The sequence below is a fragment of the Polychytrium aggregatum genome (genome assembly GCF_025602895.1).
Source record: "Polychytrium aggregatum strain JEL109 chromosome Unknown BJ171scaffold_37, whole genome shotgun sequence".
Classification (NCBI taxonomy): Eukaryota; Fungi; Chytridiomycota; class Chytridiomycetes; order Polychytriales; genus Polychytrium; species Polychytrium aggregatum.
This window is the reverse complement of record NW_026516239.1, coordinates 148493-165941: the sequence shown is the minus strand read 5'-3', so window position 1 is coordinate 165941 and position 17449 is coordinate 148493. Positions and strand designations below refer to the sequence as shown.

The 17449-nt window shown below is 59.4% G+C and overlaps 6 protein-coding genes across 6 annotated transcripts; 4 read left to right on the top strand and 2 right to left on the bottom strand.

Moving 5' to 3' along the window:
* Positions 1–1716: 1716 nt before the first annotated feature.
* BJ171DRAFT_584854 (uncharacterized protein) lies at positions 1717–2367 on the top strand (the record flags this gene model as incomplete). The annotated part of the gene is made up of 1 exon (XM_053114330.1): positions 1717–2367. One exon carries the CDS (start codon positions 1717–1719, stop codon positions 2365–2367), a length of 651 nt encoding a protein of 216 aa, XP_052963789.1.
* A 715-nt stretch (positions 2368–3082) lies between these two features.
* Positions 3083–5753, top strand: BJ171DRAFT_517113 (Sodium/calcium exchanger protein-domain-containing protein). Its single transcript, XM_053112091.1, has 7 exons — positions 3083–3513; positions 3771–3796; positions 3963–4005; positions 4100–4381; positions 4630–4942; positions 5199–5378; positions 5598–5753. Exons 1-7 carry the CDS (start codon positions 3211–3213, stop codon positions 5669–5671), a joined length of 1221 nt encoding a protein of 406 aa, XP_052963788.1. The 5' UTR covers positions 3083–3210; the 3' UTR covers positions 5672–5753.
* A 1535-nt stretch (positions 5754–7288) lies between these two features.
* Positions 7289–9199, top strand: BJ171DRAFT_601505 (ribonucleotide reductase small subunit). The gene is made up of 3 exons (XM_053115093.1): positions 7289–7587; positions 7783–8113; positions 8252–9199. Exons 1-3 carry the CDS (start codon positions 7480–7482, stop codon positions 8818–8820), a joined length of 1008 nt encoding a protein of 335 aa, XP_052963787.1. The 5' UTR covers positions 7289–7479; the 3' UTR covers positions 8821–9199.
* A 295-nt stretch (positions 9200–9494) lies between these two features.
* BJ171DRAFT_198842 (uncharacterized protein) lies at positions 9495–14053 on the bottom strand. Its single transcript, XM_053106247.1, has 10 exons — positions 13305–14053; positions 13117–13170; positions 12849–12996; positions 12231–12600; positions 12020–12149; positions 11737–11936; positions 11279–11572; positions 10719–11150; positions 10283–10550; positions 9495–10052 (listed from the first exon to the last, which is right to left on the bottom strand). Exons 1-10 carry the CDS (start codon positions 13570–13572, stop codon positions 9616–9618), a joined length of 2601 nt encoding a protein of 866 aa, XP_052963786.1. The 5' UTR covers positions 13573–14053; the 3' UTR covers positions 9495–9615.
* Positions 13663–15254, bottom strand: BJ171DRAFT_517111 (uncharacterized protein). The gene has a single exon (XM_053112090.1). It carries the CDS (start codon positions 15044–15046, stop codon positions 14066–14068), a length of 981 nt encoding a protein of 326 aa, XP_052963785.1. The 5' UTR covers positions 15047–15254; the 3' UTR covers positions 13663–14065.
* A 75-nt stretch (positions 15255–15329) lies between these two features.
* Positions 15330–17326, top strand: BJ171DRAFT_517110 (uncharacterized protein). The gene is made up of 2 exons (XM_053112089.1): positions 15330–16089; positions 16219–17326. Exons 1-2 carry the CDS (start codon positions 15531–15533, stop codon positions 17100–17102), a joined length of 1443 nt encoding a protein of 480 aa, XP_052963784.1. The 5' UTR covers positions 15330–15530; the 3' UTR covers positions 17103–17326.
* The last annotated feature ends 123 nt before the right edge of the window (positions 17327–17449 follow it).

The window sequence follows — 17449 nt, the reverse complement described above, 5'->3', positions numbered from 1 at the left end:
GTGCCTCGGATGGGAAAGTGAGGGCGGAGAACGCAGGCGACTTGCGGTCTGTCCATGCCCTGGGCCGCAAAGGAAGCAGCATGTTCCTGCCGCCGATGGCGCCTGTGGTCGAGTCCTCCTGGGAGTCCCCCTCCCGAAGATCCTCAGAGCCCAGTGTGCAACTCTGTCCTCGCCAACATCGCGGGGCTAACAGGCGCTGGTCCCTCTGGCTCTGCTGGTGCGACTGAGAGTCGGGCTGGCATCCCAGCACAGAGGAACCTTTCCTCCCGTCTGCGGGCGACTTCGTTCTCGCCGCAGACAGCGGCCAGTCCGCCCCATTCCGTCGACGCAGCCCCCGAGCCGCAGACCGCGGCGGCCTGCAAGCACTTTCGGCCAGTCAAAGTCGCCATGAGCCTGGTGCGGCGTCGGGCACTGCTGGCTCGATGCAACCAGGTTTCGGCGCAGAGCACACCCAAGCCGCGATGGCAAACGAGCGGCCGCGACGCCTATCCCGTAGTCATCAGGCGGCAGCCAGTAGGAGGCCGCGGGTTCACCCGGGCTCTGGCAAAGGACATTGCACGCGCTCGCCGCCTCCCATTCCCAAGTTCTGCACGCACTCGATCTGCTCCGAACATGGGCATGTCGTGCTGCCCTGCCGGGACAAAGCCTCCTTGGCATGCAGGGTGCTCAGGCAGGAGCGCTGGCAGGCCGCGGGCTGGTGGGATGGCATCTCGGGCACCCTCCAGCGTCTGCCGAGCATCTGGCTGAACATTCACGAAACATCAGAGTATCTGCTGAGCATCTGCTGGGTGCTCATCGAACGCCGATTGAGCATCCATCCGAATCGTCTCGGCCCTCACCAAACCACCCGCACATTGTCTGTCGGTGCACCTCCACCCAACCCCCGTCGTTGTGGCAGCAAGCTGTGCCGCCAAAGATTCCACAGGCTTGCTGGCATCCCCAAACCGCCCGACCAACAAGGCCCCTCCGCGCCAGCGCCCAAGCCGGGAGCCTGAGTCGGCAGACCGCGGTCCATTGCCGCCCCGCTGCGCTGCCCGACCGTCCTCTGGCACCCTGTTGCATTGCTGCTGATGCACCGGCCATTCACGGTTGTGTCTGTGGGCCGCTGCATTGAACGATATCAATCATCGGCAGCAATGGCCGATATCAGCTATCTGCAGCATTGGTCGATATCAGCATCTGCGCCCAGCAGCACCCGCATCCTCCAAAGCCAGCACTCGTGCTTGGTCTTGGCCATCGAGCCACAATGACTCCACGGCTGCACGGGCCAGCCGTCGCCGTGCCAGCCTGGGCGTTGCTGTTGTGCGGAACTGCCGGTGGGATTGCGTCGGTCGGTCGGTGGGATTGCATCGGCCAGCGGCAGAGCACGCGCCCTCCTTCCACATGCCCGTCGGTCCATCTGCATCCCAACAAGCCCCTCCCGTTGCCGCGACAATCCTCTGCGGCGAGCACTCCCCATCCCAGCTTCGAGGGCGGCATGGTCACCCGCTGCCCCTGTCTGGGGGGGGGGTCTTAAAGACATCGGCGGGTCCAGCCTGGCCGCTCAGCCCGCAGCAACCCGTTGCTCTCGTCGTCAAAGTTCGTCTCCGGCTCCGTCTCACGCTCGCTCCCTCCATCCGGCCCGCTCTTCCTCCCATCTTGCTTCATTGGCCCGACACGCCTCTCCTGCGTCTGTACATCCCCTAGCAACCATCGTCCGACAACGCCTTCCCAACAATGCTGCCCGAGACCAGCATCCTGTCTGCCCCTGCACACATGGATGTCATCGAAAACCACGCCGCCGCCTCCAAGTATGTGCTTGGCCAAATCATTAACTCGGTGCTGCACCAAATCTTGCACCAGTCAAGCGACCTGGACGACGAAGCGCTTGCCCTGGCCACCGCCGATGCTCACCAAGATGCTCACCAAGATGCCCACCAAGATGCCCACCAAGATGCCCAGTCTCAGGCTGCCACCCTCGCTCGCCTCTCGCGGGCCCAGCAGCGGTTCAAGCACCGGTTCTCGGGCGAACTCATTTCCGGCCTGCTGGAAGCCACTCACTCTGCCCTCTCCATGTCGACGATTGTGATTGCCCTGATATACGTTCAGCGGATCGCCGATACGCACCACGGATTCCGGGTTTCGCTTGGCTGCGAACCGCATCTCTTCCTCGTGGCCCTCATCATGGCCTTCAAGCTCAACGAGGACTGTGCAAGCCAATACACCCTGCGGGTGTGGTCCAGGATCACCGGCTTGCCGCTCAAGACGCTCAATCGCCTCGAGCGAGAGCTGTGTATGGCCCTCGACTACGAGTTTGCCGTTGGCCAGCACACCTATGACATGTGGTGGGACTTCTTGTCGACCCACATGGCACATGCGTCGCAGTAGCCCCTCGGCCTGCACCCCTCTCGTCATGCAGCACATGATGCCCCTGGCTCGCTGGCGTGCTTGGTATCTCGCCAATGTCGTCATGAGCGTCGCTGCCACGGCGTGCTGGTGTGGCTCGGTCGGGATGTGTCGTCGCGTGCTCAAAGCAAACGGCCATGCATCCGCCCTGATGCAAGTTGCTGCCATCCGACATGACCATGACGGCTCGCTCGCTCGCCCGCCATTCCCCCATGCTGGCTGCTCTCTCGCAGCATCGCTCGCCTGGGCCTGGGTCTGGGCCCCCCTCGCCTGCTGCACCCCGCTGCATGGCCATCCTCCATGTATATCCTCCACCGCCTCGGTTACTCGGTTTGTCTTCTTCTTTGGCCGCCTCCTTAATCACTTCCTTTTTGCTCTTCAGTATCATAGCCTCTCCCGTGTCTAGGCCGTTTGCGGCCGCCATTTTGGATTCCCCGCGACCCCTGGGGCGGCGCACCACCGCTCAAAACTCTTCCACACCTGCATTGCATCCGCTTCGATCCTCTTGTTCAATACACGCCACAGCAGGTTGATGCCTTGCTGATGCCATCAATCGCATTCTGCCTGTCGCATCGAGATCTGCCTCCAGCCCGCCATCCGAAACTACTCTGCCATTTGGCGGCAATGTCCCGCCTAAATCAAAAACTCTATTCTTGCTCCGCGATCCCGCGCCGACAAGACCGCCGGAGACGGCGAGACCCGGGAGCGTCGATGCCGCCTCTCAAGCCCGGCTGGCTGGCTGGCTGGTCGGCTTCCCTCATCCTCGCTCTCCCTTCCTCCCTTGCAGCGTAGATCTGTGAATCGTCGCCGAACTCTCAGCCATCCATGCCAGGCCAGTCGCTCCTCTCTCCGACCCGGCAGCGGGTTCACTACAACGCCCTGCGCACCAACGAGACCACTCCGTTGATCATCCCAGGGACTTTTCCCGATGCAACGCAGGCCAGCGAGCCGTCCTGGGCTCAGTCGCTGTACATCATCTCAAGGTCGTCGCCCATCAATGCCCTCCTGCTCTTTGTTCCGCTGGGTCTAGCGGCCGGGTTCTTTGAATGGTCGGGATCTCTGGTGTTTATGTTCAACTTTCTGGCTCTGATGCCCCTTGCCAAGCTCTTGGGCTATGCGACCGAGGAGGTATGCTGTAGCATGGGTCCGCTTCCCGTACCGGGATCCATGAATGCTGGAGGCGATCGAGAGCGCGCTGCGATTCTGGGTGGTGTGAAGATGGGTGTGGAGATTAGATCGGCATCGATGCTGGCTAGGATGGCCATGGGTGGCAGGTGCTAGAGCGAATTGATATGAATATCCAACAAGATTGCAAGCCGAGGAGAGACCGTCCATGTTCTGCCGCTTCTTGGACCTGACCGTCGCCACTCCCTATTGATCGCTAGATTTCCCTGAAAGTCGGCCAGACCATGTATGCAGCATCGTTGCGCAAAGCCGTCGTCGGTCATTGATCCCTGCTGCTTTCTCGCCGGCCGGCTGGCTGTCGATGTCCGTGTCGATGCCGCGTTGCCTGCTTGAAGCAAGCTGCAGTCGCTACCCGCATGCTGACTTGTGTTTATCCGGCTGTATTGCTCCAGTGGTGCTCTGCTGAACTGCACCTTTGGCAATCTGGTTGAATTGGTACGTTTGGGTTCTACTGCGGTCCTCGTCGGCGCAAGGGACGTCGGTCCATACTCACCACCCTCCATTGCTCCGCGAACGATGCAATATCCAGATCCTCTCGGTGCTGGCCCTCAAGGCCGGGCTCATCCGCGTGGTGCAGGCCTCGCTGCTGGGTTCGATTCTCTCCAACATGCTGCTGGTGCTGGGCTTCTGCTTCTACTGCGGCGGCTGGTTCTACCACATCCAGCAGTTCAATGTGGTGGCTGCCCAGACGGCGGCGTCGCTGCTGTCGATCGTCGTGTTCTCGATGATCATCCCGGCTGCCTTTCTGCAGCAGGTGGTGTCCGTACCCGAGTCGGCACAGCTGGTCTTGGATCTGTCGCGAGGCACAGCCGTAAGTCTGGGCGCTGAAGTGTGTGGTGGGAATGCACTCAATGTACTTGATATGTTTGTGGATGAACCCGGCGGGGCCGGTGTGCTATATCTGTTCGGCGAACATGCGCCCGCCACCACCGTCTTGGCATCGAAATGACTCCTGCCTCGTTCACTGGAGGAACTCCAGCATGGCTTCAGGGCACTCACTCATCCACCATCGCTGCTGCGGCTGGCCCGACAACCCCTCGGCTGCTCTTTTGTGCACAGATTGTTCTCCTGGTCATCTACATTCTGTATCTCTACTTCCAGCTCAAGACCCATGCTGATCTCTACGAGGGCGACGATGAAGACGAGCCTGCCAGCATCAAATTCCCTGCTGCCGTCGCGCTCCTGGTCGTTGTGACACTCCTGATTGCCGGATGCGCCGAGTATCTCGTTGAATCGATCGAATTCATTTCCAAGGACTGGAAGCTCAACCAGACCTTTGTGGGTCTCATTCTGTTGCCGATTGTTGGCAATGCCGCTGAGCACGTTACCGCTGTCACCGCCGCGGTTAAGAACAAGATGGATCTGTCCCTGGGTGAGTGCTTGCGAAGGCCGTGTGTGGGAGGGGTGTGCTGGCCGTGCCATCCATAACGATGTGCTCGTGTCGTCTTGCTGGCGGCCCCGATGATTGCCAAGTGCTGCTGTGAATTCGTATCTGAGTGCAGTCGTGCCTGCTCAATGCGACTGCCTCGCTCATCAGCACCTCGTCGCCTGTGACGGCTCCATGTCTCGGCTCTGACCTCTTCCTCCCTCGATTACGCTGCTTCGGGATCTGATTTTGAATGTCGCAGGTGTGGCCATCGGATCATCGATGCAAATCGCTCTGTTTGTGACCCCCATCTGTGTGCTCGCCGGGTGGCTCATCGATCAACCCATGAGCCTGAGCTTCAACATCCTCGAGACGGCCGTGATCTTTGTTTCTATCTATGTCGTGAACAGTCTCATCTCGGACGGCAAATCGAATTGGCTTGGTAAGTACGGCAGATATGCCATGGGTCACAGCGAGGTGGGCGGATGCTGTTACTGCCACTGGCGTAGATATTGCTGTGCATCTGTGTAGATCCGTATACGTCACCTCTGCTGACACTCGACTGAAAACGATGCACCTGTGGCCACCATTGTCTCGGACTTGAAAATGCGCTTGGGTCCGACAACCCAACTGGATTGAATCGCTTGTGAACGGCGTGCAGAGGGTGCTATGCTTCTCGGCGCCTATATCGTTATTTCCATCGCCTTCTGGTTCCTGCCCATGACGCTCGAGTAGGGGCAAGAAGTGCATTTGCGCTGTCGAATCTGTAGTCTCTGCAAGGGTGATGCTCCAATATATATCGCCCCTACATATGTCAGATGCATCAGCGGCCCACCATCGGGAGATTGGTCGACTTGTACACCGTGGGAATCAGCAGCAGCGTTGCTCTTGGCCAGCGACAAGGGACGGGGCTGTGGCCCAGTGCCCAGGAGAAGCCGACATGTCAACCGTGTGGGCAGGCTGGCCGGCCATCGATTGGTGCGCCTGGGTGGCACGACGAAGGCCTCTGTGTGACTGCATGGGCCAATGGAATCGCGTGTTCCGATGCGGCTCAGCAGGGGTCGGTCCCATGGCCGTTCCCATCCACCCACGTTCGGATGCAAGCGACGGGGATATCCTCCAGCATGCCGTGACTCATCGCACGAGGCCGATTGCTTTCTGATCGGGCCGCGGCGCCCCACAGCCCACTCTCGCTGTTCGAGTGCTCTCGCCTAGTGGGTATCTGTGATGGGCGTGGATGCTCGCGGAGGAGAGTGGCCATCGAATTAACAAATGTCCCGAGTCGTTTTACGCACACTACCGCGCCTCTCGAGACGATCCCATCGCCGGTCGAAGTTTCCGCACTCTCGTTATCAGCCTTGAATTGACATACCACCGCCCATAGCCGGCCTGCGTGTATCACTTGAGTGCAGTTCAAGTTCGACGACGGCGGGTACAAATGCCGATGCCCGGATATATCAAGGCCGCACTGGCAAGACGCCGACCATCGTTGGCAAAACTTGTCAGATCGATCCCGGCGACTTGACCAATCTGCAACCTCGCGGGAGCTCGCCGTATCTGACTGTCCAGTGAGTAATATGCGCATCACCCACGATACAACTTGACTGCGATACTCCAACCTCGGACTTGATCCCCTCCTCCTCCTCCATCGACGTACGTCTGACTCCTGCATCGTACCATCGACTATCACGCCACATCCGCTTCGGTTTTTCCGCTGCATTCTGCACAGGCGGCGACGTTCTCGGGATGCTGATTGAGAACGAAACAATCACCTCACGACGCGTGACAATGACTTCGATGACTGCCTATTCTCGGGCGCTTTTGCCCCCCCCCGCCTCTGCAAAGTCGACTGGACGCCTGGCGGGATGCCGCCCGCCCAAATCTCCACCTCTTCCCACGATTTTGCGGTCGGCTTGGGGAGGACATCGCAGCGGAGAATGACAGCAGGCCCTTCTCGCGTGTGCCGAGAGCAGCCGCGAGAGCAAGCGAGAAGCTCCCTGGCCAATCAGCGCGTCGCATTCACGGCTGTGTGACGCGCGCCAGCCAATGGCGTTCGAGCCAGGGTCGGCTGTTCTCGGTGGCCAGCGAGCCCGGTCTGCAGTCGATGCAGCACCGGATCTGCCCGGGAGCTCCCAGCCAGCGGAGTGCCTGGCTGTCCGGGCATCTGCAGCGCTTTCAGCAAGCCGGACCCGCTGGACGAGGCCGGCAGCAGCGGTTCCCACGGCCTGCGACCGGCTGCGCTGGCGTGGAGGGGCCTTCAGGCGACTTCGCTGCGGGGGTGGGACAGAGGTGACACACGCGAAGCCGCCCAAGTATAAATAGTCGGAGCGTTTCCCCGCCCTCAGCAGCAGCATCGACGCTGCCATTGAACACCCAGAGCAACCTGACCCAGGCCCGCCTGCATTCCCACACCCCATCGCATCCAGCAGCCTTCGCCAGCCCCCCTTGCTCCAACGCTACTCCCTGTCTCTCCGGCTCACGCAACCTCCTGCACACCTTCTTTCTGCCTCGACCTGTTGATCTCGCTTCCACACACACACACAATGGATATGGTCAAGAAAGTCCCCGCTGCCTCCAAGAACACCCAGGACGAGCCCATCCTGCGGCCCAACCCCAAGCGATTTGTTCTCTTCCCCATCCAGTACAACGAGGTATGTCCTGGCACCGCACTGGCCCGCTCGGCTCCTGGCCCACCGCTGCCTCATCGCTGCCTCATCGCTGCTGCACCGGCAAAAGCGCTGTCTGCCCAACACGACTGCGCAGTTCGGCGTTCGCGACCGATCAACAGCGCCAACGCCGACCCTGGTGCTGATGCTGCTCCCTTCCGCTGGCCCTCTGCGCCGCAGGTCTGGCAAATGTACAAAAAGGCCGAGGCCTCGTTCTGGACGGTCGAGGAAGTCGATCTGTCCAAGGACCTTGCCCACTGGGACCGCCTGACGGCCGACGAGCGTTTCTTCATCTCGCGGGTCCTGGCCTTCTTTGCCGCCTCGGACGGCATCGTCAACGAGAACCTCGTCGAGCGCTTCTCGCAAGATGTGCAGATCCCCGAAGCCAGGTGCTTCTATGGGTTCCAGATCATGATCGAGAACATCCACTCGGAGATGTACTCCCTCTTGATCGACACCTACATCCGCGACCCCCAGGAGCGATCGTTCCTCTTTGACGCGATCGAATATGGTACGTTGCAATGTTGTTTGCTTGGCGGATGCCACCGCATGACCGCTGGCTGCTTCGAATGCGGTCCGTCTGCCGATGTGCCTGCGCTCCGCAGAACAGACAAGGACCCCCGGTGCTGACCCGCCTGCCTCCCTCCAGTCCCCTGCATCCGACAGAAGGCCGAATGGGCCCTGCGCTGGATCAACGACGCCAACGCCAGCTTTGGCGAGCGTCTCGTTGCCTTTGCCGCCGTCGAGGGCATCTTCTTCTCTGGCTCGTTTGCGTCGATCTTCTGGCTCAAGAAGCGCGGCCTGATGCCCGGCCTGACCTTCTCGAACGAGCTGATCTCGCGCGACGAGGGCCTGCACACCGACTTTGCCTGCCTGCTCTTCAGCCTGCTCAACAACAAGCCCTCGCCGAGCACGATCCTGGCGATCATCACCGAGGCTGTCGCGATCGAGCAAACCTTCCTGACCGAGGCCCTGCCCTGTGCGCTCATCGGCATGAACTCCAAGCTCATGAAGCAGTACATTGAGTTTGTTGCCGACCGTCTGCTGGTTGCCCTCGGCCTCGACAAGCACTACAACTCTGCCAACCCCTTCGACTTTATGGACCTGATCTCGCTGCAGGGCAAGACCAACTTCTTTGAGAAGCGCGTGGGCGAGTACCAAAAGTCGGGGGTCATGAGCTCGGCTCCCAAGGAGTTCTCTCTGGACTGCGACTTTTAGACGCCGCCGCTGCCGCCTGTGCTGATCTCCCCCACCCTTGTCCTGTCCGTACAGCCGGGGGGATTCGATTCCGATCCTGTCTGTTCTCTTGTTTCTGTTTATCGCCTGCATACCTAATTATCCCCCGTCGGATGCTGTGTTTCTCAACACAGACCGAGCCTCTGCCTGGCGGCCTGGTCAACCCGACCAACGCCTTGCTTCTGTTGCCCAGCAACCAGCCACTCTCCCATTCCTCCAGTAATATATCTCTGCACTGCATTCCACTCCCATTCTGTTTGCCCCCTTCTTCTCTTTCCTTGTCTCTATAGAGCAAGATCTGTCTTGTATATACAACTTGTCGAATACAAAGGCGGGCGACCGCACCCGCAATTGCCATTCATAATCTGCTCCTGGTCCTTGCATTGCTCCCCCCCCTCAATTCCCTCTCATTCTGACGATCCTTCGTGCTCACTCTGACCATTCGTGCAGCGGGGATCATGACCATGAATGTGTGTTATCGGTGGATGGGTCGAGCGGCAGATGCCACTTCAGGCTCGCTGAGGGCAGTGCATCAGCAAGATCCGAGATCCCCCATTCGAGTGGCTGTGGCGATGGCCATCGTTTGCGGCCCCAACCCATCCCCCCCCCTCTTCTATTCCGCAGCGAGCTCAGCCAGGCACGATTCTGTTGCAAGGCAGCGGATTGCTCGGCCAAATGTATTTCCTTCTATCGGAATCTGCTGGCCGCGGGCGGTTTCCCATGCAAGGCAACCGAGATGCTCGTGTCGGGCAAACTGGCTTGCTGGATGCGGTGCGATTAGCCCCAGACATCGACGACGTAGCGGCCAGCCTCGGCCAGGGCAGCAATGTACTGCTCGGCTCGTTCCTTGCCGCGGCCATCGAAGCGCTCGACAATCTTGACGAAGCTCTCGCGGACGGCCGTGCCCAGAGCAGTGCTGCCGCAGAGGAGGATATGGGCTCCGCGCGAGCTGATGCCGGTCCAGAGCTGCTCGGCCAGATCGGTCTTGTTGACGATCAGCGTCTGGACGTACTCCTTCTGGCCGCCGAAGCGAGAGAAGGCGTACTCGAGGCGGGTCAGCACGCCCGACTCGAGGTGGGCCTGCAGCTCGCTCGAGTAGAGGGCGTCCTGGTCGGGATGGCGGCAGCCAAAGATGAGGGTGGCCTCGCCGAGCTCGACGCCTTTCTGCTTGAGGCCCTTGCGCTCCTCGAGGAAGGACCGCATGGGGGCAAAGCCTGGGAGGAACAGCGGCAGTCAGTGATTTGATCTGGTTGGTGGTACCGAATCACTCAGGAGGCGCGATTCTCAGTTTGGTCCACAGCCATCCTGCTTGGCAGGGCATGTCAAATCCGACAACCCACAAGCACACCGGACACATCCTCACCCACCCAAGACACCACTACTCTATCCGATCGCTCCATCTGATCACCCCGTCCTCGTTGCGTGTCTCCCAGACAAGTCGTACCAGTGCCGGCGCAGACCAGGACAATGGGAGCCTTGGGATCCTCGGGCAGCTTGAACGCCGAGCCGTGAGGACGAATGTGGCCAAGGAGAGGGCCGCCGACCTCGAGTCCAGCGAGGAAGTTGGAAGACAGGCCCTTGTACACCACAGACTGGCCCTTCAGGTCGTGGTGCTCCTCGTTCAGCACGCCGATGCAGAGCTCGGCCGTGGTTGGGGTGATGAGGTTGCTCGATGCGATGCTGTACAGTCTGGGCTTCTGGAGAGGAACATTCTGGAATATTCGCACAGTGGTCAGTGGTCAGTATTGGCAGCCAGCACCAGCCACCGTCGACAGCTATCACCCAGACGTTGCTGTATCTGCTCTGGGCCACTGCTTGGCCACTGCTTTGGATCGCAGTCTGTGCTCAGCTCAGTTCAACATGGTTCGTGAGGGACCCACCTCGAGGAACTGGCCAAGAGGGATGCGAAGGCTCTTGAAGCGCTCGATCACGTCGGCGATGGAGGCCTTGGTCTTGGCAATCTGCTCGGTGTAGGCTCGGAGCGAGGCCTCGTCCGTGCCGGCGAGCAGCAGGAGGGCGTTCTTCTCGGGGGGACACTCGGTGCAGCCCGACAGGAACTTGAGGAAGTTGCGAGTCGGGGCAGTTCGAATGTCGACGCCGTTGAAAACGTAGCGAAGGGGGATCTCAGTGTCAAAGATCTGCAGCTCGCGCTTGGCAATCGAGTTGGTGTTGGACAGCTTGACGATCTCGTCGATGCCGTGGCCGGCCAAGTCCAGACTGGGCAGGATTCTGCGGATATCCTCCTCGGTGTTGCGGGGATACACCTCAAAGTGGTCCCCGGCAGTGTACTTGTTGGTTTCGGAGGCGGGAATCTGTATGCAGCGATTGCGCCATTGTCAGTGGTCAGAATCAGACTCACCATCGTTCATCGTGGGGGTGCGTTGGGCCATGGATCACCGTCGTCAACATATCTGCTGCATTGCTTGTTATCCATACTCACCTCCAACACGATCGACCAAGCATCCTTGACAGCGCCGGGCTTGGTAAGCAGGGTCTTGCTCTTGACAATGTATCGAAAGCGGCCCAAGTGGCTGCTGATATTGTTGTCAGAGTTTTGGAAGTTCTGCAGGAACGCATCGGTAGCTTTGCCAGCCCAGGTGACTTCGATGCTGTTGGAGGCGGGCGAGGGATCAACGACGTTGCTGACATCTGATCCAGAGATCTTGAAGGTGTAGGCAACGCTGGCCCAGAAGAGGCTGGTCCACTTGAGCGTGTCGGTGTCAAAGTCGCCATCCTGCGCGAGAGACAGAGAATGGGTGCGAGAGCAATCAGGGGTATGTCGCTCGTCAGATGCCCATCGTGGATGACTGTCACGATGCAGCATCTATCGGTGTGCCATCAACAAAGGACTGTCGATACCCGCACAGCCGAGTTGCACCCCATAAGCCAACCACATACCACATCGCCGGCACCGCGCTCCAGGAGAGGAGTGGCGCCAAGGTTGACGAGGGAGGTCTCGACAAAACGAGGAAAGTCCTGGTAGGTCTTCCACTGCTTGTTTCCAACGCCATAGATGGCAAAGATGGTGTCCTTGAGGGAACTCTGTCCCTGGGCAGAAATCCACTTGGCAAACTTTTTGGCATTGTCGGGTGGGTTGCCTGGGAGCACCAGAGGGTCACAGAGCTGTGATTAGCTGTCTCTGGGAGATACCGACAGGATGGGCCGGGGAACGGCGGCTTACCATTGTAGGTCGAGGTCGCGACGATGACAAACTTGAAGCCAAAGAGCTTCTCGTTGGCATAGGTATCGAGAGAAGCGACAGTGGGCTTGAAGCCCAGCTTGACGGCCGAGTCGGCAATGTTGCGGGCGACCTGGGACAGGAGGCAGTCAGACACTTGGCATACGCATATCGTTGTGCCGCAGATCACGGAGCGAGCAAGGGGACAACTTACGTCTTCGCTGGTGCCCATGTTGGTGCCGAACAGCACGAGGACCTCGCCAACATCGAGTCGATCGGCCTCGGATTGGATAACAAAGCTGCGGTTGGAGCTGGCGGGTTTGGCAGTATCCAGATCCAGAGTAACTTTGGGAGAAGGAGCCGGGGCACTGGCAGGAGCGGGGGCAGGAGCAGGGGCCTTGGTGAGGTCGATGGGTCCGGGCTCGCTGAGGTGGACGCGAATTCCATGAGGACGAAGGGCCAGCTTGACCTGAAGGACAGGCTCGGCGTCATCGGAAATCGTGAACTTGAAGTTGTGCAGGAGATGGGCAATCACAATTCTGGCTTCGATCAGGGCGAATTGAGAGCCAATGCAGGCACGAGGACTGGAGTGGCAAGAGAGCGAGCATGGCGATGTGGATCAATCAGCAGGTGCGCCATTGAGCCAGTTGCCAACACACCTTGCTCGCCCAGTCAGAGATCCACTCAACCAACCAGTTGCTCTATCGATTAGGCAGCCCAGCCTCAGCAATTCACGTCTTGCATTCCTGCACACCCTGCACATCCACACAGGCATGACTAATAGACACACTGAGGTACCAAGGTGGGAGCGGAACTACTGCGAGGTACTTACCCAGTTCCAAAGGGAATGTACGAGTACTGAGGACGCTTGGACTCGTTCTGGGGCAGGAAGTTGTCGGGGTTGAACACCTCAGGATTGGCGCCCCAGACAGCCTGATTACGGTGGGTGCTGATGGCGTGGAAGAGAATGGAGGTATCCTCTGCACGGATCGGGAGAGATAACCTTGTTAGTCGCAAGGAAAACTCCATTCTGGTACAAGCCAGTGAGCCATGGGCGAATGCGATATGGACCTAGTGGTGATGCAGCCACACGAACTTACTCTTGATGAGGTAGGGTCCAACAAATGTATCTCGAGTGCATTGTTTGGTGAAAACTGTTGCAGAGCACCAAGCTGATCAGTTGCATAATACAATCGTATTACCCGGCAGCATCTTGATCGACGTGTCTGTCGCAACCAAAACTGTCTTGTTCATGTGGGTGCACGAGCGATGCAATGTAGGGACGTACGAGGAGCAGAAGAATACACGCGCAGTGTCTCCTTGAGAACGGCAAGGGTGTACTTGAGCTCGCCGACAGACTTCTCGTCAATGGTGCCATTGCCCTTGGCAAGCACAGTCTCGATTTCATAGCGGAGCTTTTCCTCAACCTCGGGATGGGTGGCAATCATGTAAACGACCCAATTACAGCCAATCCAATAAATACCGGGACACCCCGGACTTTCGTCGCTGAACAAATAATTTGTTGCCTCAAAACATCGTGCACTGGCCATGACCATTCAGTGTTTGAATCAAGGACACCACCCAGCCACGGCGATTCAAGCGACTCGATCTCCAGGTGTGCTCACAGTGCCGGAAAGCCAAGCGACTGGAGAAGGCCGAGTATCTTGATATTGATACACCATGGAGTCGTCCGGAGAGTCGAGTGAATGCACCACACAAAGAGATTGCCAGCCAGGACCAGAAGCAATCGCATGGCTTGCTCACTGGGGGCAATACAAATTCGGCAGACTTGTGTCGCTGATGCCAGCAAGTGACTATCCCGTTTCTGGATTGAATGTACGAAGTTGGAAATGAACGGGGCCGCATTTTGCTCCACCGACTTGCTCGTGTTGACCATCCTCTCGTACCCGCACTGTAACGGGCGACGCATGGTTGTATGATTGTAAAAAAATATGCAAGTGGCAAGAGGGCGGTGCATCGAAATGCGGGTGTTCTCGTGCAAATCTACCCGACACCGATGGCACCATCCCTCACCTTCATCTACTGGGTCTATGGTTGACTGATTTGAGCAGGCGCCGGCGGAAGCAAGCCCTTGAGAGCTCTATGTGCAAGTGAGAGACGACTGGCAAACTTCTTGCCGAACTCGGAGGGCGTCTCGACAATGTATGCTTGGAACTCATCGACGGTGACCCTGTCGCTGTAGTTGCGCAGAGCAAGCTCCTTCCGAACGGCCGTCTGCAGGTCGCCGTCGAGGTCGGCCCAGATTCGCTCGGCTTCCTGGCGGTAGTGAGCGTTCAAAAAGTACTGAGCATGGGCCCACTCGTGCAGGATGGTCGAGGTATCTCCACGCAGGGATGCAATTAGATAGTGCGGTATTTGGTCCGGGGCAGCAGTATCGGCCTGCTGCAGCTCGGCAACCTTTTGCAGGATCCACGACTCGGCAGCAGAGAAGGGAGCAGGGCTTTGCCCGAGATCAGGGGAATCGCCGGCATCAGCAGCAGGGTCTGTTGATTGTGGTGCTCGCTGTGATGACTGATCGTCGTGTGATGGCGGCGGGAATGACGACAGAGGTTGCGACTCTGACAGCTGAGGTTGCGACTCCGGCAGCTGAGATTGCGGCTGGGATGGCTGAGACTGAGACTGGGATAGAGATGATAGCCAGAGGGCCAGGTGTTCCGTTGGAAAGTTGACGCCCTTGAGCTTTCCCTTGAGCTGGGAGCCCTCGTATGCCACATGTGGCCGCAGCAGCGATGATTCGAGGGAATCGAGATCGGCAAAGATCAGGATGAGGACATTTTGGTGGAGGGTAACGGCCGGCGGCCGGAACTCGGCAGGGACCTGGGCGTCGCGAGCCAGCAGCTTGGCCTTGAGCGGGTTGGGACCCTTCTTGGGGCCTTTCTTGGCGGTCTTGGTGTCCTTCCTTTTGGAAGACGGGGACGCTGTGGGAGAGGATGCTGGTGACTGGGCAAGGGCAAGCGACTGCAGCGAGCCTTGCAGCTCTTCGAGTGGGTCTTGGCGGGATGCGGACATGATCTCTGGCTGGCAATGCGATGGCAGTGTCGATGCCGATGCCGATGTCGATGCTGACGACTATGTCGCTGCCGATGTTGATCTTGATGGCGATCGTGGTGATGAAGATCGGGTGATATCCTTCCGACCGAGGCGATCTTGGACTTGGTGCCGATCGAGGTCAGGATGACGCACCGAGAGCCGCCGAGAGCCGCCGAGAGCCGCCGAGGAGCGTCTCGGCTGCCATGTCCGGCGATACTTGGGCGAGCATTTGATTCATCGCGCTGGCTCGTCATCCGAGACTCGCACCTCCATCTTGATCTGCTTTGAACTACTCTGATCTACTCTGATCGCCGGCAACGCTGCTCCCGATCCATCGCTGCTCCTACATCGCCCGGGGCCTCTATCGCCGCCGGCGCCGACGGGGCTGGATCAGCGGTGCGCCTGCTCCACCAGCCCCTTTGTCCAACAGAGGCAAGAGTCATGCCGTCTGCAAGACTTTGTCATGGGCTTCTCCAGACGACGCCCTCAGAGAAGACACTCTCGAGGATACTCTCCGGGGCACACTCTGAAGACACACTCTCCAGGACACACTCTGAAGACACCCTCGAAGGGCGATATCCCCGGTCCGGCACCCATGCGGCTGCTGCGGTATCAAGGCCTCTGCGCCCCCGACCGCAAGCAGCAGCGTCCGCGCATTTTTTCCGTTGCTGGAAGCGTCGGTCCTCACCGACAAGGCCCTCTCTCCCACCCAGAGAAGCGCAAATTTGGGATCCCGATCGACCCGCCGCCGCCGCCGCGAGTATATATATGCACCCACCGCCATGCGGCATTCATCACGAAGCAGTCATCCCCGAAGCATCCACCACGAAGCACCCGTCGCGCATTGCTAATCCTGTCCGGCACATCCCCCATCGGTACGCCAGGCTCTTCCCGGACCACATTCCCCCCAGCATATCGCATCCGCAATCGTCCGCAATCGTCCGCAACCACCTGCAAGCACATCGCCATGTCGTCCAGACCAGTCTCGTCGGCCCCGCTCCTGGTCCGAAAGAAGGCTGCATGTGGGTATTCCTGAGTTCTGCGAACCCTCCGAGTCCGACAAACTCCGGGCCAGCAAACCGCCGCTCTTTCCTGCTCGTGCACTGTCCGCTCTGTCAATGCTGACCTGTCCTTCCTTCCGCCACCAAAAGATCATCACCCAGCCTTGACTCGCATCAACTCGCTCAGCTCGATCTACAGCGACCTGTCGACGCTCTCGCGCGATTCGGCATGTTCGACACCATCCCGCGATGCAGGGCTTTCGGCGTCCTTGCCTCGACGACCAACGCCCCGTTTCCCCGTCGACGGCCTTGCTGTCCGCCCACGTTCGCCTCTGTCGCTCGGTCGCTCTGAGCGCAAGCCAGCCATCCAGAGCACGTCTGCCATCGATTGCGATGATGCTGCTCGCCGCGAATCCTTGCACAAGCTTGAGCTTGTCATGGCTTCGACCTTGGAGTTTCTCTCTGACATTGTCGATGAGAAACCCATGGCTGTCCATGTCGAGCGATCCGAGCCCGCTTCGGCCCGAAGCAGCTGGGGAGAGCCTGTGGATCTGACCCTCAAGCGACGCAGCTCGTCATCGTCCTCATGCAGCGTGCCAGCTTCGCCCCAGAGCATCGGTCCCGATGCTGTCGTCCCGGAACGTCTTGCCCGGCCGCTCCGGCGTGCTCGCACCGTCTGTGGCGACGGTGCTTCTCTCACACCGACCCGCAAGAAGAGCACCCTCAAGTCCTTCCTCGCAGGGTGGCATGCGCATCGCGACCAGGGCATTGCCAACCCGCCCTCGGACCAGCCCGAGGCCAAAGCCCAGACCTTGCCGCATTCACACACCAATACCTTGCACACCCTCGAGTGCCAGCTCTTCCCGCAGCTCGCTGCCCACGACCATGTTCCTGAGCCAACCTCTCCCGATCGCCCGCCGCGCGCCCGGGTGATGCCTCGCTCGTCGTCCGAGTACCATATTGGCTCTCTGCACCAGCAGCACGGCCTGGAGCCGAAGCGAGTGCAGTCTCTCAATCGACGAGTCCGCCACTAGGACCGGCGCTGCAACGGTCAGCCGGTCGAGTACCCTGCCCTTTGGTTTGTCGTCCCCCATTGTACCATATTTCACCGTTCACGGGACGCCCTGTTTTGGAGTTCACTTGTGTCTGAATATAACCATCTTATCCATCCATTCATTCATGCATTCATCCTTCGACGCCGATGCGATCCAATGCAATCCGCCATGGCGATCTGCTTCCCTCTCCTCTCGTTCGCTCGCCTCCCCATCTGCCTCCTGCAGAGCCCATGAATCTCGCGCCGCACGCCCCGCCATGACCGCCTTGTTGGCCCCTCATGATGTTTGGCCCAGCCCAGCACACAAAGCCGTCGTCCCACCACCGC

Bases quoted from the DNA above. Each gene is read 5' to 3' on its own strand.
- BJ171DRAFT_517113 (XM_053112091.1), top strand. From the start codon at position 3,211: ATGCCAGGCCAGTCGCTCCTCTCTCCGACCCGGCAGCGGGTTCACTAC. The intron at 3,514-3,770 runs GTATGCTGTAGC...ATTGATCGCTAG, and splicing joins TGGGCTATGCGACCGAGGAG to ATTTCCCTGAAAGTCGGCCA. The intron at 4,006-4,099 runs GTACGTTTGGGT...TGCAATATCCAG, and splicing joins TTGGCAATCTGGTTGAATTG to ATCCTCTCGGTGCTGGCCCT.
- BJ171DRAFT_601505 (XM_053115093.1), top strand. From the start codon at position 7,480: ATGGATATGGTCAAGAAAGTCCCCGCTGCCTCCAAGAACACCCAGGAC. The intron at 7,588-7,782 runs GTATGTCCTGGC...TCTGCGCCGCAG, and splicing joins TCCCCATCCAGTACAACGAG to GTCTGGCAAATGTACAAAAA. The intron at 8,114-8,251 runs GTACGTTGCAAT...GCCTCCCTCCAG, and splicing joins CTTTGACGCGATCGAATATG to TCCCCTGCATCCGACAGAAG.
- BJ171DRAFT_198842 (XM_053106247.1), bottom strand. From the start codon at position 13,572: ATGGTCATGGCCAGTGCACGATGTTTTGAGGCAACAAATTATTTGTTC. The intron at 12,997-13,116 runs GTAAGTTCGTGT...CGATCCGTGCAG, and splicing joins TGGACCCTACCTCATCAAGA to AGGATACCTCCATTCTCTTC. The intron at 11,937-12,019 runs GTAAGCCGCCGT...TGGTGCTCCCAG, and splicing joins CGCGACCTCGACCTACAATG to GCAACCCACCCGACAATGCC.
- BJ171DRAFT_517111 (XM_053112090.1), bottom strand. From the start codon at position 15,046: ATGTCCGCATCCCGCCAAGACCCACTCGAAGAGCTGCAAGGCTCGCTG.
- BJ171DRAFT_517110 (XM_053112089.1), top strand. From the start codon at position 15,531: ATGGGCTTCTCCAGACGACGCCCTCAGAGAAGACACTCTCGAGGATAC. The intron at 16,090-16,218 runs GTGGGTATTCCT...CGCCACCAAAAG, and splicing joins GGTCCGAAAGAAGGCTGCAT to ATCATCACCCAGCCTTGACT.